Genomic DNA, 22,353 nt, shown 5'->3' with positions numbered 1-22,353 from the left:
AGTGGCCAGAACACGTTTTAGAGTTTAAAAAATGATACAATTGTCATTTTAGAGATTAAAAATGATACAAAATAAAATATATTATCATCCTTTTTATAGGAAGCCTGTCATGTGGCACACAATAAGGCTAAGGTTTATCCATTAAACAGTAAGTAAACAATGTTACGACTCCTCCCCATGAACTTTGGAAAGTTCACTTTTTTCTGTCTACTGTGCAGACACTTCTTAACTAAGGCACAGACAGGAGATCACAGAAGGGAAGAAGTGAGTAAGCATATCAACTACAAAATGTAATTTATTTTGCAATATTAACACTGCAGCGGGATAATGAGGCCACACTCACAGAACCGCACAGGTTTGCACGAACCTGTGTAAGGCCAAAAAAGACAGACGTCAATCAAACTTATTACTTTGATTAACATTATTTTTTTATTGTTTTCTTTTCCTTTATTGTTTAACAAGACTCCGCAAGTTTTTTACATGTGTGTTTGCAAAGCTGTTATTCAATATTATTGCTGCTTCTCACTACAGTGCTTTATCTTCTTTAGATATGTTTGATGCCTGGGCATTATTGTTTCTCCTCCTTCAAGGTAATTGGTTTATTCATTACATTTGTCTGTCATTTAATACATTTAATCAATGATTTTGTCACACTATTTACAACTGCAGGGAGCTTGGCATTCAACATCCAAAACCCTGGGCTCAGCCTGTGTCTGGAGGACTCTGCAGAGACCAGTGAAGTCCTACTTAGGAAATGTAATCGGGGCTCAGAGTCTCAGCAGTGGGTGTGGATCAATCAAAGCATGCTGATGTGTGTTGCATCATTCAGATGTTTGTCAGCTCAGCAGAGGGATCCAGTCCAGACCCAGTTGTGTCACAACCCAGGGGTGGATGCTGCAGGGCTAATGTGGGATTGTGATCAAGACAGACTGATCAGCAGAAGCACATTACTGGTGCTGTCAACCAATGGGCAACATGCAATTCTCACATATAACAGTCAATTCTCAAAGTGGCGATCTCTGGATAAGGTGGACATATGCCATGGAAGACAAAGTAAGACAAATGGTATTTCCTATGCCTGGCTCTATTAGAACCTTATAACCAATTGGTACCCAGGAAGATTAAGGAATTATTATCATTAGTCATCAAAAAAGACTTAAGGCATTAGGCATTAGTTACAGCTTAAACTGTCTTTCTTTCAATTGATCTGTCTTTCTTTCAATGAATGGCAAAAAAAATTGGTACATTTGACTGGTTTAAATAACTGTGGCTTTTACTAGATGATTTTTATTGAATAACTTTTCAATTGAACTAATAAAACAATAATTCAACATTTTGGGGGGAATTATCTAGCAAAGAATAGTGATAATAAGTAAGATAATAAGCAAGGTTAGTATATGTGCTAACTTTGGTGTGTGTAACATATAGGGCTCAAGACTATCTGTGTGTATCTCTTAAGGACTAAAGAGGACATCTGATGATTCAGCACAAGCTGAGGCTCTGGAAGGACAGACAGATGAATTGGCACCCATGACAAAGGAACAGAGAGATTATCTCTGCTGGTACTACCGCACAGAGGACCGTAAGTGCTGCTGTTACTGTTAGGTTGCAATTCAGTTAGAACCCAAATACAGACAAAGGCAAAGATTTAAACAAAAATGAAGTCTCTTGAAAATTACAAAGAGGCAGCAAGGTTAAGCAAAAACTGAATACAAGGACAGAACCCCAAAAAGCTCAGGAAATGCCAGAGGAAGGGGAAACAAAGGGGAAAAAATGTCCACAACAAGAAAGACTCCAAACTGAGGGGGTCTGATGGATGGAATAAACAGAAAGACAGGGTGTAAGAGTCTAGAGTCACAAGGGCTAATAGGGCAACCAGTCACAGGGGAAACAGTCTAGGGAAGCAGAGAGAACCAATGCAGGGGCCTAATGGGCAAGAGACCCCAGAAAAGAGTTAAGACCAGTCAGAGGACCAGGCATGAGCAAGCGGCAACCTTCAGGGCTTAAACTTGAAGCCCATGCGGAAGTGTCAAAACTTGTAGTTCACGCCACAACCAGTGGAGGCTTGAGCAACAGACTTGAGCAACAGCACGAGTTTCTTGCTTCCATGATTGCCCGCCTCCCTAAACTCCGCTTGTGCTCCCCCTCTTTGTCTATATTTGGAGTTTTGGCAGACGTGACGCTGCCAACATGGCGGCGGTCAGAGCATCCCAGAGCCTCCTGCTGAGGGAGCTGGTGAGACATGGGAAGATAGTTTCCCCAATCAGCTGTCTTTAGGGTGCATCTCACAGGGTTGTGTTGTCTCAGGGGAAGTGTTCATGATCCCCACTAAAAAAGATGAGGAGCTGAATCCTGCACTTTTTTTAAAGTGTTCCACATCAAAGGGCAGGATTTGATTACACTGTATTCGTTAACAGGGGAGAACATATTTCGAGACTGTCCTGAGAGAGTCCTCTGCTGAAAGGCACCAGAAAGATAAACAAGACAGAGGTAAAACAGATAAGATTGGAAAAACAGCACAGGCTTTTGGTCAGTGTACAGGATTATGCTGACTATGTGACTGGTTACATCAGCACTTGTGTGGATATTATCGTGCCCACCAATTCAGGAAGTTCCCCATTTCTATATCGAATTTAAAATAATATCCATAAGTTATAAAAAAGAATCCTAATAAGAGCTTTGTGTCAATCCCCTGACTCACTAGTGTATATAGTATTATATTTGTTACAATGTGGGCTGCAATTTTTCCAGCTGTCTATGCCTTGTTGCAGCCACTACATGGAAGTTGGTGCTGCTTGGACTGGCCTTCATCTGTCTTCTTCTTGGTTTTCTGCTGCTTGGAATGGGAACCATGGCTAACAAGTATGTCTTGAAAACACAGAGGTCAGTTAAGATTTCATGTTTTACACATCAATTTACGTATTTCCCTGTCTTAACTTGAACAGGAGCCGAAAGAAGATAGCCAAGTACAAGGCAGCAGCATCTCTGGTTCGAAAACATGAAGGAGAGGAGCTACAAGCGATTTCACTCCTCAGAGGAAGTAACATATCTCCATCAGGCAGCCTGGGCCAAGGAAACAAGCCATCTATGTCCAACAGGGACATAAGTGAGCTCACAGCAGGAAACATTGTGGTCACCTGGAGAGATGGAAACACCTCCCATCTGTACTCAGATCCTAAAGAAGACAAGAAACAGGGGGAAACACAAGAAGAGGACTCATCTGCTAACCTGGGGGCTTATGATAGAACAAAGGTGATGAAATGAATTTGTTAGTGTGTTGAATTATTTATGAAGACTTTAACTATTAAGATTAAGAGATGTTTGATTACTCCAAATTAGTAATATTGGCTTTTTCTTAATTAACATATGTGTTGAATTTTTGGCTACATCTGCCTGAAATGTTCATGCATCAATAAATAATTTTATCACAGTGCTGTATTTGATTTGCAACAGTATATCTATGACAAGTCTAAAGGTCAGTACATAAATTATTAAATTACAGCAACACAGGATGAGAAAGATCTCTATTCAGCAAGATGTCTGTAAGAATGGTTGGGAGAGCTTCTAATGTTGTTTGATTCCAAATACTGGGGTCACCAGGGAGCATTGGACAGAATGCTGACAAGATGTAACCAGCTATGTCTCTTTATTAATCAGTCTGTGTCTGGTTCTACAACAAAGGAAGTACAAAAAACTTTTATCAAACAACATTAACAGTTTACCAAAATGACAACACTCCTTGCGGTCCGCAGGACCAGCAGCCGGCGCCTCCCCTATGGTCCCACGTCCTCTCTTTCCCTGGTACCGGCAGGAGCTGTGGTTTGCAGGCCAGAAGAGGACACCACAAGTGGCGCAGGTTTTTCAAAATGGCGGACTTCCTGTGCGTTTTAGAGGATACCTCCAAGAGGCGATGCAGATGTGTACAGATTTTCATGTCTGTAGGTCAAACGGAGACTCAGATCTCATTTTAGGGGGCGCTCCTGAGCCATGTGGCCACGCCCACATATGACGATAAGGTGATATGAAAAGGTGCACAGGGGCTGATGTCATGACAGAGTAAGAGGCAGGTAGGAATAATAAATCAAGAAACACAGCAGCTGTCTCTATGGTGGCGAAGGGTCAACTTCATGGTGTTGTTCCGCCCAAACAGTGTAATATCAAGCTGCGTTTTTGATAACTTTTGCTCAGCCATGTCTTCAGAATCATGTGACAAAATCTCAGGTCTATCAGCGTATTCCACTAGGAGGAGTTTGTTCAAACATGAGGTGTGGGGAAAATCAACCTAAACACAATTCATACTGGCAGTAGGTGGCGCTATGAGAGTATCAGCTCATTAGCATATCAATCTGTTCAGAATGACAGGCTCAGCATGCCTGATTTTTTTCATCCACATAGGATGAAGTATGAGGGAGATACAGCCACAAATACATCAATTTCGTGCGCATTGGTGAAGGGTCAAGTTCGTGGTGGCGCCACAGACCATATGACACAGTGCTATGTTTTTGATAACTTTTGGTCCCTAACCCCTTAAGGGCGAGCACACCAATTTTCAGCCCGATCAAGCAATTCCCCTGGGAGGAGTTCGCAAAAGTGCGGGAAGTGCACAATGGAAGATGACATGTTTTTTTAAAAATGGTGGACTTCGTGTACATCGTGGAATTTTCATCCAAGAGACTTTTTTCCTTGTCACGAGGTGATACATCAGCGTACCAAGTCTGTAGCAGTTGCGGTGAATATTTTTACACTTTAGGGGGCACTGCAGAGCCATGCCCGCCAAGGGCCACAGTGGCAAGTCGCGATTTTCGTCGGGGGACAATTTTATGATAAATTTGGTGAGTTTTTGAGCACGTTCAGGGGAGCAAAATCGTGATACCGTGTCCAGGCTAAGAATAACCGATAATAATAATAAGAAACGCTTGCATTTCAATAGGGCTCTCGCAGGTTTGGTGCTCAGGCCCTAATAATCATTCCCACTTTTTATCCTGTATTTAACTCCTAAAACCAGCTGGAAGTAAGCAGTATTCTTACTTTACTTTCTTGTTCACCGTTAATCAGCCCGTCATTGATGGACGGACTTATGTTAGCAGACAGTAGCTAACTTGTTAGCTAACCGATGAGCCAGAGCACCGCATCATGGATGGACATTATAAAAATACAGCACGCAGCATCAAACTCTCAGTCCAGCATCAGACTACAGTCCTTTGTCTCTTTGCCTGCAGCACTGCTGTCTGTCCGGTTTGTTGTCATGGCCCCAAAACTTCAGTGTTGTTTAATGATCTTAACGGTAACAGCTCTCACTCCAATCATTCACGCTGCTATAAACAAACACGCAGTGACAGAGTGAGACCTCCCTCCTTCACTCCCTGTTCGTTCCATTTGGGAGACCCAGAGGTGAGCTGTCCCCTGCGCCCCCTCCCCTTCTCACACAGCTTCTATGTACGGAACCTTCTCAGCAAGCAGGGGGCACTAATTTGTCAATTCTCCATGCAGTGATCGATAATATACATAGAAAACCACTTAGCAGATTATTTTTTTTCCAACTGCTCATGCCGCCCCCGGTTTGCCCGTGCCCAAAAGCGCCACTGTCCACAAGCTTGGTAATGTTAGCGACCATGATGAAGTTTTCTCTTAGCTGAGTTTCAATAGCCTGTACGAGTGCCTCATTTGGGGCAACAGGTAGCTCTTGCAGGCTTTTTACCTTTGAGGGTGGCTGCATAGTGTTCTTTGTCGGAGTGACAGGTGAGGGTTTTCACTTTATACCTCCAGTAGAAGTTGTATCCATTTCAATCATGAGAGACTCAGCGAACTGAATGAGAAATATTTATTAAGTAAAAAATTTGAATGTTCATTGGTGTCCTAGACCCCGTTGTGAAGACCACATCCGAAAAGGGGGGAAAACGCAAGAGGAGAGGCCGCTGGATCAGAAGATCCCCCAGGGGTCTAGACCTGGTGGTGGTGGAGAGCTGGAGGGCAGGAGATAGGAGGCCTGAACTGGCGTTGATCTGGTGGTGCTTGGGGTGGAGGAGGGTTGCCGGGTTCGATCAGAAAAAAGCTGGAGAGGAGATGGAGACTTTTAAATTTCGTGCTAAGCTGTTATTGGTCAGGAGAGGGATGGAAAGCGACAGCTGATTGGTGAGGGAGGTGCTTTCTATTAAGCACCTGACTAAGAGAGCGGAAGAGAGGGGGAGCAGAGGAGTGAGGGATAGAGGGAGAAAGATTAGGAAGCGGATAGGGATAAATGGTGAATGATAGGAAACAGATTCTTCCTGATTGAACTTAGCTAAGAGCTACATCTGTGAATAGTCGTGATCTTTCATCTTGTCATTTTCTAAGACTTTCCAAGACTGTTCCAAGACTGTTAGCTTAGCTTCAGGCTTTCCAGTTGTCATGTTGGTCATCTACCGTATTGATGGGTTGAAGGACAAATCTTCAGCTGTTCAGCAACTGTCAGCCAAAAACAAAGGGTGAATCATCGGCACATTTCCAACTACTCCACTGTTGTTAATCTCATCTTGCTGGAACATGACATCATGTACTGTAATTTACTTGAACTGTGGCACACATGCCGCTGCTATGTATAGAGCCTGTCCTCAGAGCTGTGAAAATAAATAGAAGATACCCTGTAAGAGATTGGCCACACCAGAGAGGCATTTGCTTTCACTGATGAACATAATTGTGCTTGATTTTAATATGGAGCATACATTTGTTTGAGTGAGTTTGTCATTCATATTGAGAACAGGGAACAGATGGAGCACAACAGCTGTTCACATTTGAATCCTCAGACAGCGAACTGCATAAGGGTCAAGATCAACAACAGAATTTTCCCTGTGGACAAAACCATTGTTGCTAAAAACTGTGAGTACTTCAGAGCACTGTTCCAGTCAGGAATGAGAGAGTGCAGGGAAGGGGACATTCAGCTGCAATGTGTGGGTGTTCTGGGTTTTCTAGTGTTGCTGCAAGTACTGAATGGGGAGCGACCAATTCTCAACAGCGACCAGATTGTGGAAGCCATCGAGTGTACAGCATTTCTACAGGTACCAGCTCTTACCAAGCACTTGATAAATATTATCGACTCTGAAAACTGTTTACTCATGTACCACACATCTGCAACTTTTGGAGTATTAGAGCTGTTCCATAGGTCAGCCTTATTCATCAGAGACATGTACACAGACCTACAGGAGGATATTCGCACCTTGCCCAGTAAGCTGATAGAGCACATTGAGTTGCTTCTTCCAGCTAGCTATATGGCAGTGTGCAGTCACTCACCAACTAGCGAGAGGCTGCAGGACGTCCAAAGGACAGTTGCCTACCTGGATGAAGAACTCAAAGAGTGGAAGGTCCTCACACATTTGCCCGTAAGCAGCACCACCACTATGGCAGGTGTGGCTGTCCTTGACAACAAACTGTACATAATAGGTGGAGTGCATGATATAAGCAAGAAGGTGTTGGAGACTGGATTCTGTTACGACCCTGCAGTTAATTCATGGTGCACAATCTCTGGTCCCCATCAGCTACGCTATAATTTTACTCTGATAGGTCATGACAGATGTCTTTATGCTGTTGGGGGCGAGTACAACAGGAAAGTCCTGTCATCTGTGGAAAGATTTGGGCTGGGTGATGGTAGCTGGAGTTTTGTTTCACCCCTCCCCTGTCCCACAACTTCAGTAGTGTCTGCTACAGCAATGAGCAGGATCTTTATCTGTTTATGGAAAGGAAAAGGGGCCACTGATATTCATGAATATGTCCCTGAACATGACCAGTGGCGTCTGCTCACTACACTCATCCGCCAGTACAGTTATGGTCTTTATATGGTGGCCCATAAGAGCAATCTATATGTGATACGCAATGGACCTGGTGATGACTTCTTACGATGCTTGATGGACTGTTACAATCTGAGCTCTGGCCAGTGGACAGCTGTGTCTGGTCATTATACAAACAGCAAGGGCTGTCTATTGACTGCTGTGGTCAGAGGAGACTCTGTGTTCACTCTCAGCAAACACATGACGTTAGAGTACACTATTGAGGATTATGAATGGAGACTAAAGTCTAAAATGACAGGTTTTGGCAGGATTGGATCGATATACACATTTTTAATGAGGCTGCCTAAAGCCACTGTACCCATTTTGGGAAATTGTCTGGATCAGGTGATCCCAGATTCTCCCTGCAATGTTTTGCAAACATCTAAGAACTCTTAAAATCCCCACAAATTAATTACAATATGCTTTCCATTGTCATTGTTTTAAAATTTGTTCACCGAGTGTCATTTTATTCCAAACAAAACAGGTACTAAACAAGTACTACATACAGTACTAAATACATAACAACATTATATTTGGTTTTTATTTTATGCTAAATGTGACAAACCATACTTTCTAATTAGATGATTTCTAACAGTGCCTTATGCTATTCTGTTTTATTGTACCATCATTGGCTGTTTGGTCTGAATCAGATATTTTTTTTGTTTTTTTTTCAAAAAACATCTTATGCAAATAATTTCTGTCTCACTACAGCACATCAGTGGTCATTTCCAGAGAAAAAGTATTAATTATAATAAATTATAATAAATCTGTGCTCCTGCTGTACATTATATAATACACAATTTAAATATACATATTTATTCATTTGTACTCGAGGGACAAAATGGAGTTGAATGCAGCAAAAGATGAAAATATAAATCAGATACGATATATTATTATTATTATTATTATTATATATGTGAACACAGTCAATATTCTGCCTGTATTCAAATACTACCTTTTAGGTCAGTCATGGAGTCTTACGGTGTTTTCACATTTTGTCCCTTTTAAAAGAAAGTGGACCACACATTAAGTTTATTATAAAGTGTGATTAATTCCATTTGAATCCACCAAGCGTCTGGAATAATTATGGGGAATCAAAAATAAAAATGACAACCACATGAACAGAAAGAATTGTGTCTAATGACAGAATTCAGACATGCATGCAACTCCAGCGCAACGGTGTCTGTGCCTCCCAGCCTCCTTCAAACAGCCCGTCAATAATGCCAACCATGCTCCTGTTTTTTGAGGCTTAAAGGTAGGGTAGGAGATTTTGAAAACTCAGTGAGAGTCAGCCAGATTTTGAAAGTAAACACATTTGGAGTTTACCCCGAAGCCACGCCTCCCAACCAGTCTGTGACTTCGGCCATCATGCACGTACCTCTCTGGTGCGCAGAGCAGGAAGAGAGTGACAACCAGCCAATACTCCGCGCAGGGTCCACCCGGAGGATTGGCTGATGTTTTTAGCACTTTATAGCTTCCACAGATGATTAATATTCTTCGTTTTAAAGCGAAACTGCAGAACTAATTGGTTGCTATCAGATTGTAAAGAGAAGTTACACTAATTTAACAAAGTGCATCATAATGAAATCTCCTACCCTACCTTTAATATACTTTTATATGTTAAATTGTATTTTTATGGACACTAAGAAAAAAAAAAATATTCTGCAAATGACACCAAGTATTTCATCAGAAAATTTGGAATTCTGTTTACCACAAAATGTCTCAGTTTCAACATCTGATATGTTCTTTGTGTTCTATTGGTTTATGACATTTGCAAAAAAATGCATTCTGTCTGTATTTATGTTTTACAGTGTCCCAACTTTTTTGTAATTGGGGCCTGATGGCCAGTGATGGTATTTTAAATGACTACATTTCAGCACCTTTACATTACATAGTCACTTCTGCATTGACCTCATTTCTCAGCTCCAGTGGTTGCCAAAAAGAAGAACCAAGAGCAAACTAAATACCCAAATAAATGCTGGTGTTGAAGTCTCCAATCAAATGATTTGTTACGTTCCGTGCCTCCTCAGTGCCAAAAGTCAACTATGACAGCAAGTGCAGAAAAACACTGTGTGCACACAGGAAGGGGAGGGAGCATGTGTTACAGCCCCTTGATAAGGGGAGAAATAATAATAACGAGGAAATCGCAGTGCTGTCTTATCAGGAGCTTTATCACAAGTGTTGTACTTCTATTATAGATATCCAACAAAATAAAATACAGTACAAATACAACATTTTCTTAACACAAATCTATACATATAAACAACAGTATAATTCCTCTAAACTCTTTTTAGAAAACATCTGTAGCTGAACAAATCATCATAAAATATAAAAACTCTACAATCGAGCAACAACACTGTGACACACCTCTACTTCACAGAATGGCGGCCATGCGCCATGCTCACTCACTACACACAAACACAAAGTACGTAACTTAAACTCATTGGAAACCTAGAAAAACATCCCAAAAATATGTTTGCTCATGTTCTATCATGTTCTATGAAACTATCATTATAACTTGACTGAGTAGACAGTGGTGATTTTATAGTAATATTAATAAGGAAATCGTAGTTCTGTCTCATCAGGAGAAACTACTGAGATCCCCACCAGGGGGGCAGAAGCAATCTATATCCGAATCGTGCATTAAGGCTGTCATAGTCGAGAACAGAAGGAGGAAAGCAAACAATGAATTACATATTTTACCAATTTTGCCTCCCAACTCTCTTTTTATAACCATTTTAGCTGTTTCTTTCATTCAAATTTTAGCTGTTTTGTAGCTATTTATTATTCTAAGCACAAGTTACTCAATTTAAACAAATGATTTTTAGTGATTAATGAACATCAATCCCTATTGAGCTTAGATATTTATCTTTTTGACTTATACCTATTTATTATTTTAACCTTACCACACATGCTGATGTGAGCACACCCACTGGTGTGTAAAGATGGATTTCTTGGCCCAGTCTATTCTATGGGCTGTATTCTGCTCACAGGGCACAGCACCAAAACATGCAGGTTTCAGTGACTCTTTGTTGTATGTCTCTGTGTATAAATTATTCAATTGTTAACAGAACAAATCCACCAAATTCTATACAGTACACTTCTATACTGAATGTGACAAAATCCCTCAAGGAGTTCTTGAGATAATACATTCATAAGAATGGGATTGACACTTGAAGAGCAGTATCATAATTATTAGCATGCAGTTGTTGTACATGTTGTTTTATTCTGACTGCATCAACACAAAACAAAGTTCTTTTGTTCCTTGAGTAAAATCTTGGGATATAAGCATGTGTCATCAGGCCACGCGCATCATAAGTTCCTCAAGGGCCCGTTCTCTGTGGTTTTCATGGACGAGCAGCACTTCTTTGATAGTGTTCTGCTGAAAGCCCATCTCATTGAACTGACTCAGCAGATGAAGGAACTCCTCTGCCTTGGTATGAAGAAATCACAAGATTTTAATTTTAAAAAAGCATAAAATGTCTCTGACAAGATTACAGACTTGTGATATTAATGCTGCACGTCTTACCTTTGTTTTGCAGTTCTGAAACATTTCCAAAGCCTCTTCTACCTGAGCCTTGTCATAACCCAGTTGACACAGGTGATCGCATGCCACCAGGTATCTTAATATCTGTGCACACACACATACATGCACACACACACATAAAATGACAAACTAGCTGAGGACTGAGGAAATATCTAAATCAGTTAGTAAAAGGCTCTGCACAGTACATACATTCTCTTATCATAGCTTTATTTTTTACCTATATCTATCTTTAGTTATATGTCAGAACAACCAGATGTTTTTTTTTTACATCGGATTGTCTCTGCATTTTGCTTGCTGTCTTCTTATATTGCCGTGGATCTATAAGACCCTGTTCAGACTTGTGGGTGAGTTAATCCAGATTCACTGAAATCTGGCTAAGATCTGAATGAAAATGAATGTGTCTAGCGATGTCATATTTCTGGGTTCATTGGGACAGTGTCCAAGTTGCAAACAAAAGCTTTGCCCAGAGTTTATTTTCAACATGGCTACAGAATCCTGTTACGCAGAGCAGGGCTAAGCTCTATTTGTAGTTTGGCTTATAGTGGCTTAATGTCCATAGAGTGTGTACTGTAGAGTAATACTTCTCGGTATGGTGGTTATTTGCTGCCAAAAGCTGTGTGCACATTATGCAATGTACAGAACAGCATTACAAGCCGACTGCAGGCCACATAATGGTTTTGAATCTTTAAATCCCAAAGTATGTAATCAGGTGTTTAAATCAAGTAAAAATTAGTTGCATAGCCTATGGACAAAATGAACAATGTGTCCTGACCAACTTCGTTTTGAAGTAATACAACACACTAACATAAGTCAAAATGTGAGCTGCATGGCTGTGGCTTTGCAGATGGACAGTGACACTGACAAACAGGCCGGATGCGGAGGTTGACCTGCAGTCTGTACTCATCCCTTTGTCTAGGATGTCTAAATAGGCTTATTACAGCCAACCTGATCAACCGATATGGCCGCCATGGCTAACAAAATTGCCACAACTTGTCACAGTTAATTGTGTATTCTCTCATTTAAACTGGCTAACTATAAGCAAAAGCCAGAAGAATAATCCGATCAGGATGTAAAACTCTTTGGAGTTCAGATCTTTTCTTGCATTCATCAACTTCAAGTCATAAAAGGAAGAACTCCGAGGCAGGTCTGTCATTGTTTATGCCCCCTGTGGAAACAGTTTCTGTTGTTTTTGCTGCATATTTAATACACTCCTGATCAAAAACTTAGGACCAAGGAAATATTCAGCCCTCTAGGTCTCCTGCTCATGTTTCTTCTTTTTGCATTTTAAAGCTCTACTTAAAACCTGGTTTGAATCCATCAAAGAACATTTTAAATACTTGTGTAGGGATTAACCAAGGGAAGGACCCACAAGCACAACTGCCAGACTAAAATTAGAGTTCAGAAGCTTTACTTGGATAAAGCAGGCAACAGTACACTATGGCTTAGGCAAAAGTTTGTATTACATGCAGAGTTCAAAAACCAGGAAGGCAATCCACAAAGGCAAAGGTACCAAAAAATACAAATCAACAAAAAATAAAAAAAATCATATCCTGAGTCAAACATCCAGGAATATTTAGCAAAGGTCATACACAGAGAAAGTAACTAACTAAGAAACATTGTCATACTGTTCTGTGTGCTGTATAATGTATGGGTGGCTTTGGACAGCAAATAAATGTGCCCAGCAACACAGCTCTGAAATGAGGCTGACCTGATCTGGGGTCTGCTGTCCTGTCTTCTGCAGGGCAACAATGGCAGTATGGAGAGGGTAGCCCTGAGCAGTGACCACCCCCAGCAACTCTCTTTCCTCTGGACTCAGAGCTGACAGGAGCTCTGCTGATGAGTCTGCACCAGGGAAGAGGAGACCCTGGTGGGGAGAGGTGGCAGACTGGGTCCTGGAATCTGATTTAGGAGATGTCTAAGAAACAGTAGACAGTGGTGAATGCACACAATTAGTGTGAATATGAACTGATGCTTAGGTTCTGTAACACTTACAGAAGGTTGGAACATCCCTTAAAAGACACAAAGGCTGTGGACACACTACAAGATTTTCTGCACAACTTTACCCACAATTCCCTGCTGGGCAGAGTCCGCACCAGTTGGGGACAGTCGGCTTGTCTAGTCAGCACTAAAATCAGTTAGTGTGTTAAGGGGGTGAAGGCCATTGACAGCAAAAAGTATGGACAAAGCTTCTGTTGCTGAAGAGTTGGGTTTTAAGGCCCGTTGGGAGGCTCCAGGACACTCCGACCATTGCCATGTTGGCAGCATCACAGTCCGCCAAAACTCCAAATACGGACAAAGAGGGGGGCACGTGTCATGTGTGAGTACACCTTATCTTATCTCTTATCTTAAGTTACACTCTGCAGCTGCCTTACAGCACTTTTGCAACAGCAGGCTACCTTTTGAGGCAGTTAGGGACCAACCCACATTGTGATCTTGTTGTACTGTGTTTGGGAGCAATAAAAACTGAGTTCTACAATCCAATACTCAGAAGCGTTCTCGGTCGTTGGCACGAAGACAAGACAGTGAAAGTGGCAGCATTTGCAACAAAGCTTGACAAAGACGAAGGGCAAGGGCAGGTGAGCTGCCTTATCTAAGCTATGGGCAACGAGGCAGAGAATATTAACAAATCATTCTTGTTTGCTGAAGACAATGGCTTAACGACTTAGCCGCCGTAATGAGGAGGTTTATTTGCGGAGGAATGTAATACACGAGAGAACGTTTTCCAGCGGACATGCGAGAACAGTTTCATCCGAGCCCTCTTCTTGACATCAATCAAGTCAGCAGTCTTTCTGATGATTGTGTGGCATTTTGAAACAGACTAAGAGACCATTTACATGCTCAGGAAACCTTTGCAGGTGTTTTGAGTTATTTAGCTGATTAGTGTGATACTATTGTGATACAATATTGATCTTTTTCACAATTTTTGAGATTTTTGCCTTTTTATCAACTGTAAGTCATAATTATTAAACAAAACAAATACTTGATTGTTCCACTCTGTGTGTACTGAATATACTCAGGTTGCCAACTATTTTTAAACTTTCTTTTGTCAGTGTGCCACTGCCTTAAGCTGGATCAATACTCCGTGAGAACAGAGAACTCCCTCCCACCTGCCGACGTTACGCCCACAAAATGACGTCATTTTTCTCTCGGACCGCCCGTTGTGCAGCGCTCTCAGACACATGGCCCGGGCTTTTTCTCTCAAGGCTGTGCGTCAACCATGCTGTGATTGGTCGGAATTTATTGTGGGCGTGATGAATGTAGTGAAGCGCAAGAGCTTCTTCAGGTGCAGAACACACAGACAGAAGGAGGAAGCACATGCTCCATTTCAGCATTTCTGGAGCATCTCCTCAGGTCAACTCACTTGCTGGTGTCATAGGCCTGGGATCTAAACTAACAGGAGCCCAACAATGTCCCATAAATCTTGCATTATGTTAATTTGTGGCTAGGAGAGGAAGTACAACAACACCTTGATTTAAATGACTAAAAGAGAGATCCTAAATGTGGGCAAAAATAGACTAGATGTTTAAAGAGAGATTCTGAAGCAGGCAACAGGCTGAAAAGAGAAAAAAAAAACGATTTGGCACCCTTTATATAGGAGTATCACATTTTGAATTTAACTACTGAAACAAATTAACTTTTCCACAATATTCTAATTTATCTATTAGGACATTTAATGTTTCTCCTGAAAAAGAAAATCCACATCATTATGTTGTTTTTCCAATCTAAAAGTGGTAGAGTAATTTGTGTAAAGACATGAGAGTTTATATTTTGTTTAACTCTTACCTTTTCTGCTGTGCATGTAATGACTGTACTGGCTTTCTGGAAAGGGCACAGCTTCTGTGTATGGTCATCGGTGCTGGGATTGTGTTGTGTGGATGTGTCCAGGGTGTTTCTGTGGTACTGTGGCAAGTTTCTCAGACAGGCCTGTGAGTCCACTAGGTCAAAGGCTTTCTGTGCTTTTCTCTGGCCATGCTGACACTCCGCTCCCAAGCAAGCCTTAACTGACACATGCGGCTTGGATTTCTGTGTTGGGCTTTCTATTTCATGTACAGGATCTGAGGTAGAAAATGCAGAGCGCAGGACATCAGATTTGAGGCTATAGGACCGCTGTCGAGGATTGGGCTCCCAAAAGTCGGAACTGTGGCGGCTGGCCAATCGGCTCTGCTGTGGGCTGCTGAACATCATCCAGTATGGTGGACAAGATGGCGATAACATTAATAAAGAAGAGCAGGGCTGAAGCTTTGCCTCCTTGTTGAATATGTTCTGCAGTCCAGTTAGCACCCAGTTCTCCAGGCTAAATTGATACTGTTACAAAAACAACATAGTTAGTCACAGAAACAAATCCGTACACGTACAATGCCAGGTGTCTGTATTCTACTAAATTAACCTAATGAACACACTGATGGCTTCAATAGGGCCATATAGTGGTGTTTAGATAAAAGAAAAAAACATTTGTAAAACAAACTGTGATGCAAAGCAGGTGTGATGAGGACACAGCACAGCAGTAAATTTAGTCTGTACGCATAAAAGGGGTGGAACGGTTCACTAAATCCACGGTTTGGTTCGTATCACGGTTCTGAGGTCACGGTTTTTGGTTCGGTTTACATTGTTGAGGTTTTTCTACTTTTAACACTCTGGAAATACCATAGATGAGCATAAAATATATATCCTGTTTATCCAACATTCAACATATTTAAGAATCAGTTCAGTGTTTTCCCATCATTATATCAGGTCAAGTCAATTTCATTTCTTTTTAATTTCTATATAGCACCAGATCATAACAGAAGCCATTTAAGAACTTTCCTATAGAACAGGTCTACACCTTGTTCCTTTATTAAACAAACTGAACAGCTCATGTTATTTATCTTATTTGCAGGGCAGCACGTCATTTCTCTCTGCGCTGCTGTCTGCGCTCAGATGCCCGATGTGCGTACACACACAGACACACAAACACACCGTCGGACAGAGAACGTGTTGCTTTGTCCACCGTTGCTCATTACATGTTAGTTGGATAGACTCTATGACTGCGCTAGTTTATGCTAACGTTACTGAGGTCCGTGTTTTTATTTTATTTTTGCCAATAAAATATGCTGTTTACATCCCGCTCTGTAAGCACTGACGGGACCTTCGGCAGCTTTGCGCACGGTTGGACGCAGAGTGCTGTGGGTCTCTCTGCTCCGCCTGCAGCTGAACCTGCTGCGTGAAGCTACAGAGAGACTGACCGGCTGTGAGTGTTTTGAGGCGGGGGAGGAGCTCACGGCCGCTGCTTGTCGAGGACAGTAGCTGACTGCAGGATGATTTCACGTCAGGCTCCAAACGTCACCAGAGAGTCACTGGTAGCTTTTGATAAAAAAAAAAAAGTTTTGAAAAGCCGCCAAATGTAGCGAGAGAGACGCCAAGTTGCCAACACTCGTCTCCATGTTGTGGTAAAAACGCCTTCCTGTATTACTTGATGCGCATGTCCAGAACACGCGCCCCGAACCGAAACACGTGTACCGAACGGTTCGGATTTTTTTCCTGACCCGTCCCACCCCTAACGCATAATGTACACACAGAGATAGCACTCACCTCTGTTTCCTGCATTACAGTGAGGTAATCAGGGACAACAATGTTGACATTATCTTCAACTATAAGAAAGGCAGGAGCCTGTGGCATTTTTAGAGGAACGCCATCCATCTTGTTCAATCAACTGAAAGACATGAACATGGGGAAAGTCAAATTTTTAACTGTTGATTTATAGTGTCAGCAAAATGACTTATTCACACACAAATCTACTGTGGAACAATACTGTTGAATTTAAGCTTAGCAAGTTATGAGCTGATCTACGGTCTTATTTATATTGCGTACACAAAAAACAGAGCTTAGAAAGGGCACATCTTCTACACAAACTTTGAAGAAAAAAAAAAACACTTAATGTAGAATGTGCACACCTGTAAGCAAAGTGGTTCAAGCACACATAAGAGGTAAGAAACTAAAGGTCATCACTGATTGATACCTCTAATGTGTTTAATTTCTTTCTTGTGTTTCACCATATACATTCCAACTGGCATTATCTGTCATAGCTCTGATGACTAGTAAAACAGCACCTTTAGGTTGTAAAATGCATATGATACCAACTTAATCTCCAATAAAATTCTGCTCTAGTTTTAGCAGCACTGTCTCACTATAACTCTCACCCTAGAAAGCACAGGAGAGCACTGGGTGAATTGTTCAGTACTGCATCTGGTAAAATGCTGTAATGACCCTGGATGTGACAGCAAAATCTGCCTAGACTTTCTCTTATATTATTAGTTTGATTGCTGCAAGGCAATCAAGAGCCCTATTGAAATGTAAGTGTTTATTATTATTAGGGCCCGAGCACCGAGTGGTGCGAGAGCCCTATTGAAGTGCAAGCGTTTATTATTATACTTGATTGTTGTTCTGGCTCCGGTATCGCAATTTTGCCCCCCTGAATGTGCTCAAAAACTCACCAAATTTGGCACAAAATTGTCCCCTGATGAAAACTGCGACTTAACACTGTCGCCATTGGCGGGTGTGGCTGCATGGCTCTGCAGCGCCCCCTAAAGTGTGACAAGAAAAAAAGCCTCTTGGCCGAAAATTCCACGACGTACAGGAAGGCGGCCATTTTGAAAAACCATGTTCCAATTTTCTCACCCCGCACTTTTGCGAACTCCTAGTGGAATTGCTTGATATGGCTAAGAATTGGTGCGCTTGCCCTTCAGGGGTCAGGGACCAAAAGTTATCAAAAACACAGCACTTTGACTGGCTGTGGCGCTGCCACGATTTTTGACCCTTCGCCAACGCACAGGAAATGGATGTATTTGTGCCGGTATCTCCCACATCATCCTATGTGGATGAAAAAAATCAGGCATGCTGAGCCTGTCATTCTGAACAGATTGATATGCTAATGAGCTGATACACTCCTAGCGCCACCTACTGGCAGTATGAATTGTGTTCAGGCTGATTTCCATGTTCCACACCTCGTATTTGAACGAACTCCTCCTAGGGAAATACTCTGACAGACCTGAGATTTTGTCACATGGTTCTGAAGACATAGCTGAGCAAAAGTTATCAAAAACGCAGCTTGATGTTACACCGTGTGGGCGGGGCATCGCCATGAAGGTGACCCTTCGCCACCATAGAGAAAGCTGCTGTGTTTCTTGATTTGTTCATCCTACCTGCCTCTTACTCTATCATGACATCAGCCCCTGTGCACCTTTTCATAGAACCTTATCGTCATATGTGGGCGTGGCCACATGGCTCAGCAGCGCCCCCTATAATGAGATCTGCTTCCCCATTTGACCTACAGACACAAAAATTAGTACGCATATGTATGACCTGTAGACGAGAAAAAAGGTCTCTTGGAGGTATCCTCTAAAACGCACAGGAAGTCCGCCATTTTGAAAAAAAACTCACTTTTACGAACTCCTCCTAGGGAATTTGTCCAATCCAGTTGAATATTGGTCTGGTTACCCTTAAGGCATTAGGGACCAAAAGTTATCAAAAACGCAGCACTTTTTACACAGTTTTTACAGCGGGAGTCTATGGAATTGTCGCCACTCTGTTTTACTCTACCGCCCTGCCCAAAACGTAACAGGAATTCTGGATCAGGCAGGCATCTCGTGGGAGCTTGTAAGATGCACGATATGCTTTGCTTTTGAAATGCGTCTGTGGATTGATGTCTCTCTAGAGATGCAATGAATACGTGGGGGCTCGCTGTGTTTTTACAATCCCTCCCTTTTTATAGTCCCTCAATCATAATGTCAGTGCACTGGACCGTTGGTGTCACTTTTAAGTTAATTACTCAAGTGACACCAACGATGTCTGGTACCTTGGTGAGAAACAATGCCAATGTCTACTAACATAATTCTATCTATTAATGAAAGGCTGATAACATTGAACTACTCTAGGAATACTTTGCTTGCGGAGTTAAAATACACGGTTAAAAAAAAAGCCTAATTTTCATTGCCATTTATTATCATCCGTTTAAAAGGCTCTCTGTTCACTTAATGGCCATCACCTGTTCCATGACACAGACTAATCGAATTGACTTGTTGCCCATAACTGGTTATGGGCACAGATGTTTGTACTGAAAATGTAACTATTCACAATCAATTTGATCATTTTGACATGTTCATTGTTAAAAGTAACTCATGAGCCAAACAAGTGGCACCCCTGTGTTAAAGCAAGTGTTATTGCACAGTTCTTAACTGTGTGTTGTGTTAATGCAATAATAAATTCTTGATATATCCATCACCTAATAGGCTACTCCAGATGCATGAACATAGTGAGAAAAGGTCAACTCCAAGTCAGCTTCATTTTCCTAGGAAATCTCCACCCCTTTTCTATTTTGGTGGAGTGATTACACAACAAAGAGATGAGTTGTGCACACAGGAAGAATTGCAACAAGGCATTATGTGACAAGTGAACATCTCCTGTCAGACATGGTAGATTTAGTATGTTATAATGAGATGATGTTTTGAGTTCCTGCTCACATCAATGAAGACATTACTTCTGTCAAACACATAAGGCGTGTGACTGTTATGCATTAAGATCAGTGTACTTAGAATTGTGTCACACCAAAATATCAAGTGGACAGATGGTCCAGAATCCACAACAGATGCTCCCTAAGGTCACTTTGCCTCTTATTTATTTACCTGGCAATGCTGCCAGGACAAATAACACGTTAGCCAGTTTGATTTAAAATCCCATATATAAAGAAACGCTACATTGCGTACACGTGTGAAAAGAAGTGATTTTTTACACTGCAGAAACACACACACTGCAAAAATCAACTTCTTTTAAATCACTCAAAAACTTTTATCAATGTTTCACCCCTTTCTGTTCGCTGAACATGTTTGAATGACATACAATGCAAGTATTTTCATATACTTTATGTTAAATGGGATACTGTAAATTATTTTAGAGGTCTTTTAGATCAACCTTCTAACAATCATTTTTAAAATGTCTCCTAAGACATAAAATTAAAACTATGATTTACAGTGAAAATGCAGCACATTATTAAATCACTTTTATTTATTCTCTATTTGAACACACCATGTTAAAGTTAGAAAAGCAAAGCCTACCTGTGTTGCTGGTGCTGCGGTCTGCATGTGAGACAGAAGCCTCATTCTGGTGGTTTAGTCGCTAATCCACTGACCGTCAGTAACCCCATCCACTTTACTGCCCACAGCACCCGTGTCACAGCCGCAAAGACAGCTGATTGTAGTATTATCCTATGTGGATTCACTTTTGAAGGCTGTCTACATCAAACACTCTCTATATAAGAAACTACGAAAATAATCTGCTAACTGTGTGGCAGTACAAACGCTTGCAATGTAACAACATAATGTAGCCAATTAACTAATCCCCACATTCTGGTTGATAACCTGCTGGATTTAGGCCTACCACTATCCATGTTCCATCTTCTTCTCCCCTCTTCAGGCCCAAATGCAATCTTTTATTTCATGGCACTACTGTATGTCCAGATCTGTATGTCTCTCTCCCTCTTTCTCTCACTGTATTTTTCTGCAGGTGTCTGTCCGTCCAGATCAACATCCTGAACGGCATCCAGCCCTCTGACTAACCCAGCATCTATTGTCAACACCTGCCTATGTCACTTTCTATGTAGTACTAACATAATTAAGTTGAATTACATATCAGCTTAAATACAAAAAAATACTCTGTATTTCTATTACAACAACTTGTCATGTTTGTCCTTGCAATGCATAATTTCTTCCTTTTAAAAGGGAGTTTTTCCTGACACTGTTGCTCTTAAGAGGGTTCTCTAAAGCGCCTGCAGACACTGTTGATTGTAAAAAGTGCTATATAAATAAAATTGAATTGTTTACTCAACAATCTGATGCTAAACACCACCAAGACAAGGGAGAGTATTCCTGACTTCAGTGGGAGGAGAGACATTGATCTACTGCAGATAAAAAGGCTCTGCAAAGTCATAATCTGCAGTAAAAATTAGTGGCTGCCACATCACACTTTCTTAGCAGAGCAAAAACCATCACTAAGGACTTATCTCACACAAGCCAGCAACTGTGAACTATTACCTACAGGCAAGATAATATAGAGTTGCTAAAACATGTGACACCAGATGTAAACACAGTATTACTATACTGTGTATATACTGTACACTGTAATGTACACTGTATACTGTAATACTGAAGCCCTCTACAAGAAGGGCCAGAGCCGCCTCTATTTTCTGAGGAGGCTCCGGTCTTTTAACATCTGTCGGACTATGCTGAGGATTTTTTATGAGTCTGTGGTTGCCAGTGCCATTTTGTTTGCTGTTGTGTGCTGGGGCAGCAGACTGAAAGCAGCGGACACAAACAGACTCAACAAACTGATCCGAAGGGCCGGGGATGTGGTGGGGGTGGAGCTGGACTCCCTGACAGCAGTGTCAGACAGAAGGATGCTGTCTAAGCTGCAGGGGATCCTGGAGAACAGCTTCCATCCTCTACACCACGTGCTGCTGAAGTGCAGGAGTACGTTCAGTGCCAGACTGATCCCTCCTAAATGCACCACTGAGCGCCACAGGAGGTCCTTCCTTCCTGTGGCCATCAAACTGTACAACACCTCCCTCTGAGACCAGAACACACTGTCTTGTAATCATATCCATATTGGATTTATTTAGACAAGATTTTACTGCACATGGTACAAGTTGTATTATATATGACTTTAGTCTTCACTTGCCAGGATTTGACTTGAATGTATATTAATGTTTAGAATTTATTAGGTTTTATTTTATATTTTTTATTTTTATGCTCACTACTTTACCTTATTTGTATTTCTGTCTTTTTTGAGTACACACGGAGCACCTGGAACGAAAGCAATTTCCCCCTGGGATCAATAAAGTATTTCTGATTCTGATTCTGATTCTGATTATCCTACAGCCATTGCCACATAACAAATCAGTGTTAGGTCAACTATAATGATGACTCCAATGCATTTAGTGAAAAATGCAACAGACAGAGAGAAAGAGAGAGAGAGAAAGCA

The 22,353-nt window shown here is 41.5% G+C and overlaps 3 protein-coding genes across 6 annotated transcripts; 2 read left to right on the top strand and 1 right to left on the bottom strand.

Moving 5' to 3' along the window:
• Positions 1 to 211: 211 nt before the first annotated feature.
• On the top strand, positions 212 to 3,438 carry LOC114433543 (uncharacterized). Of its 2 annotated transcripts, none has more exons than XM_028402175.1 (6): positions 212 to 264; positions 549 to 590; positions 670 to 1,053; positions 1,460 to 1,582; positions 2,772 to 2,862; positions 2,946 to 3,438. In XM_028402175.1, the coding sequence occupies exons 2-6, from the start codon at positions 551 to 553 to the stop codon at positions 3,262 to 3,264; spliced, it is 957 nt and encodes a 318-aa protein (XP_028257976.1). In that variant the 5' UTR covers positions 212 to 264; positions 549 to 550; the 3' UTR covers positions 3,265 to 3,438. The 2 variants fall into 2 exon arrangements, with proteins under 2 accessions (XP_028257976.1, XP_028257975.1); XM_028402174.1 differs by having other exon boundaries at positions 670 to 1,065.
• A 2,782-nt stretch (positions 3,439 to 6,220) lies between these two features.
• On the top strand, positions 6,221 to 8,386 carry kbtbd13a (kelch repeat and BTB domain containing 13a). The gene has a single exon (XM_028402588.1). It carries the CDS (start codon positions 6,747 to 6,749, stop codon positions 8,193 to 8,195), a length of 1,449 nt encoding a protein of 482 aa, XP_028258389.1. The 5' UTR covers positions 6,221 to 6,746; the 3' UTR covers positions 8,196 to 8,386.
• A 2,568-nt stretch (positions 8,387 to 10,954) lies between these two features.
• On the bottom strand, positions 10,955 to 21,471 carry ubap1lb (ubiquitin associated protein 1-like b). 3 transcript variants are annotated; one of them, XM_028402589.1, is made up of 6 exons: positions 20,433 to 21,471; positions 16,915 to 17,035; positions 15,130 to 15,651; positions 13,055 to 13,261; positions 11,329 to 11,430; positions 10,955 to 11,232 (listed from the first exon to the last, which is right to left on the bottom strand). In XM_028402589.1, the coding sequence occupies exons 2-6, from the start codon at positions 17,020 to 17,022 to the stop codon at positions 11,098 to 11,100; spliced, it is 1,074 nt and encodes a 357-aa protein (XP_028258390.1). In that variant the 5' UTR covers positions 17,023 to 17,035; positions 20,433 to 21,471; the 3' UTR covers positions 10,955 to 11,097. The 3 variants fall into 3 exon arrangements, with proteins under 3 accessions (XP_028258390.1, XP_028258393.1, XP_028258391.1); XM_028402592.1 differs by lacking the exon at positions 20,433 to 21,471 and adding an exon at positions 17,817 to 17,865; XM_028402590.1 differs by lacking the exon at positions 20,433 to 21,471 and having other exon boundaries at positions 16,915 to 17,803.
• Positions 21,472 to 22,353: the final 882 nt, after the last annotated feature.

This window comes from Parambassis ranga, chromosome 3, assembly GCF_900634625.1.
Source record: "Parambassis ranga chromosome 3, fParRan2.1, whole genome shotgun sequence".
Taxonomy (NCBI): domain Eukaryota; kingdom Metazoa; phylum Chordata; class Actinopteri; family Ambassidae; genus Parambassis; species Parambassis ranga.
The sequence above is the reverse complement of the archived record's forward strand: the minus strand, read 5'-3'. Positions and strand labels throughout refer to the sequence as shown.

Bases quoted from the DNA above. Each gene is read 5' to 3' on its own strand.
- kbtbd13a (XM_028402588.1), top strand. From the start codon at position 6,747: ATGGAGCACAACAGCTGTTCACATTTGAATCCTCAGACAGCGAACTGC.
- ubap1lb (XM_028402589.1), bottom strand. From the start codon at position 17,022: ATGGATGGCGTTCCTCTAAAAATGCCACAGGCTCCTGCCTTTCTTATA. The intron at 13,262-15,129 runs GTAAGAGTTAAA...ACTGTTTCTTAG, and splicing joins TTACATGCACAGCAGAAAAG to ACATCTCCTAAATCAGATTC. The intron at 11,431-13,054 runs GTCAGCCTCATT...GTGTGTGCACAG, and splicing joins GACAGCAGACCCCAGATCAG to ATATTAAGATACCTGGTGGC.
- LOC114433543 (XM_028402174.1), top strand. From the start codon at position 551: ATGTTTGATGCCTGGGCATTATTGTTTCTCCTCCTTCAAG. The intron at 591-669 runs GTAATTGGTTTA...TTACAACTGCAG, and splicing joins ATTGTTTCTCCTCCTTCAAG to GGAGCTTGGCATTCAACATC. The intron at 1,066-1,459 runs GTATTTCCTATG...GTATCTCTTAAG, and splicing joins AAGACAAAGTAAGACAAATG to GACTAAAGAGGACATCTGAT.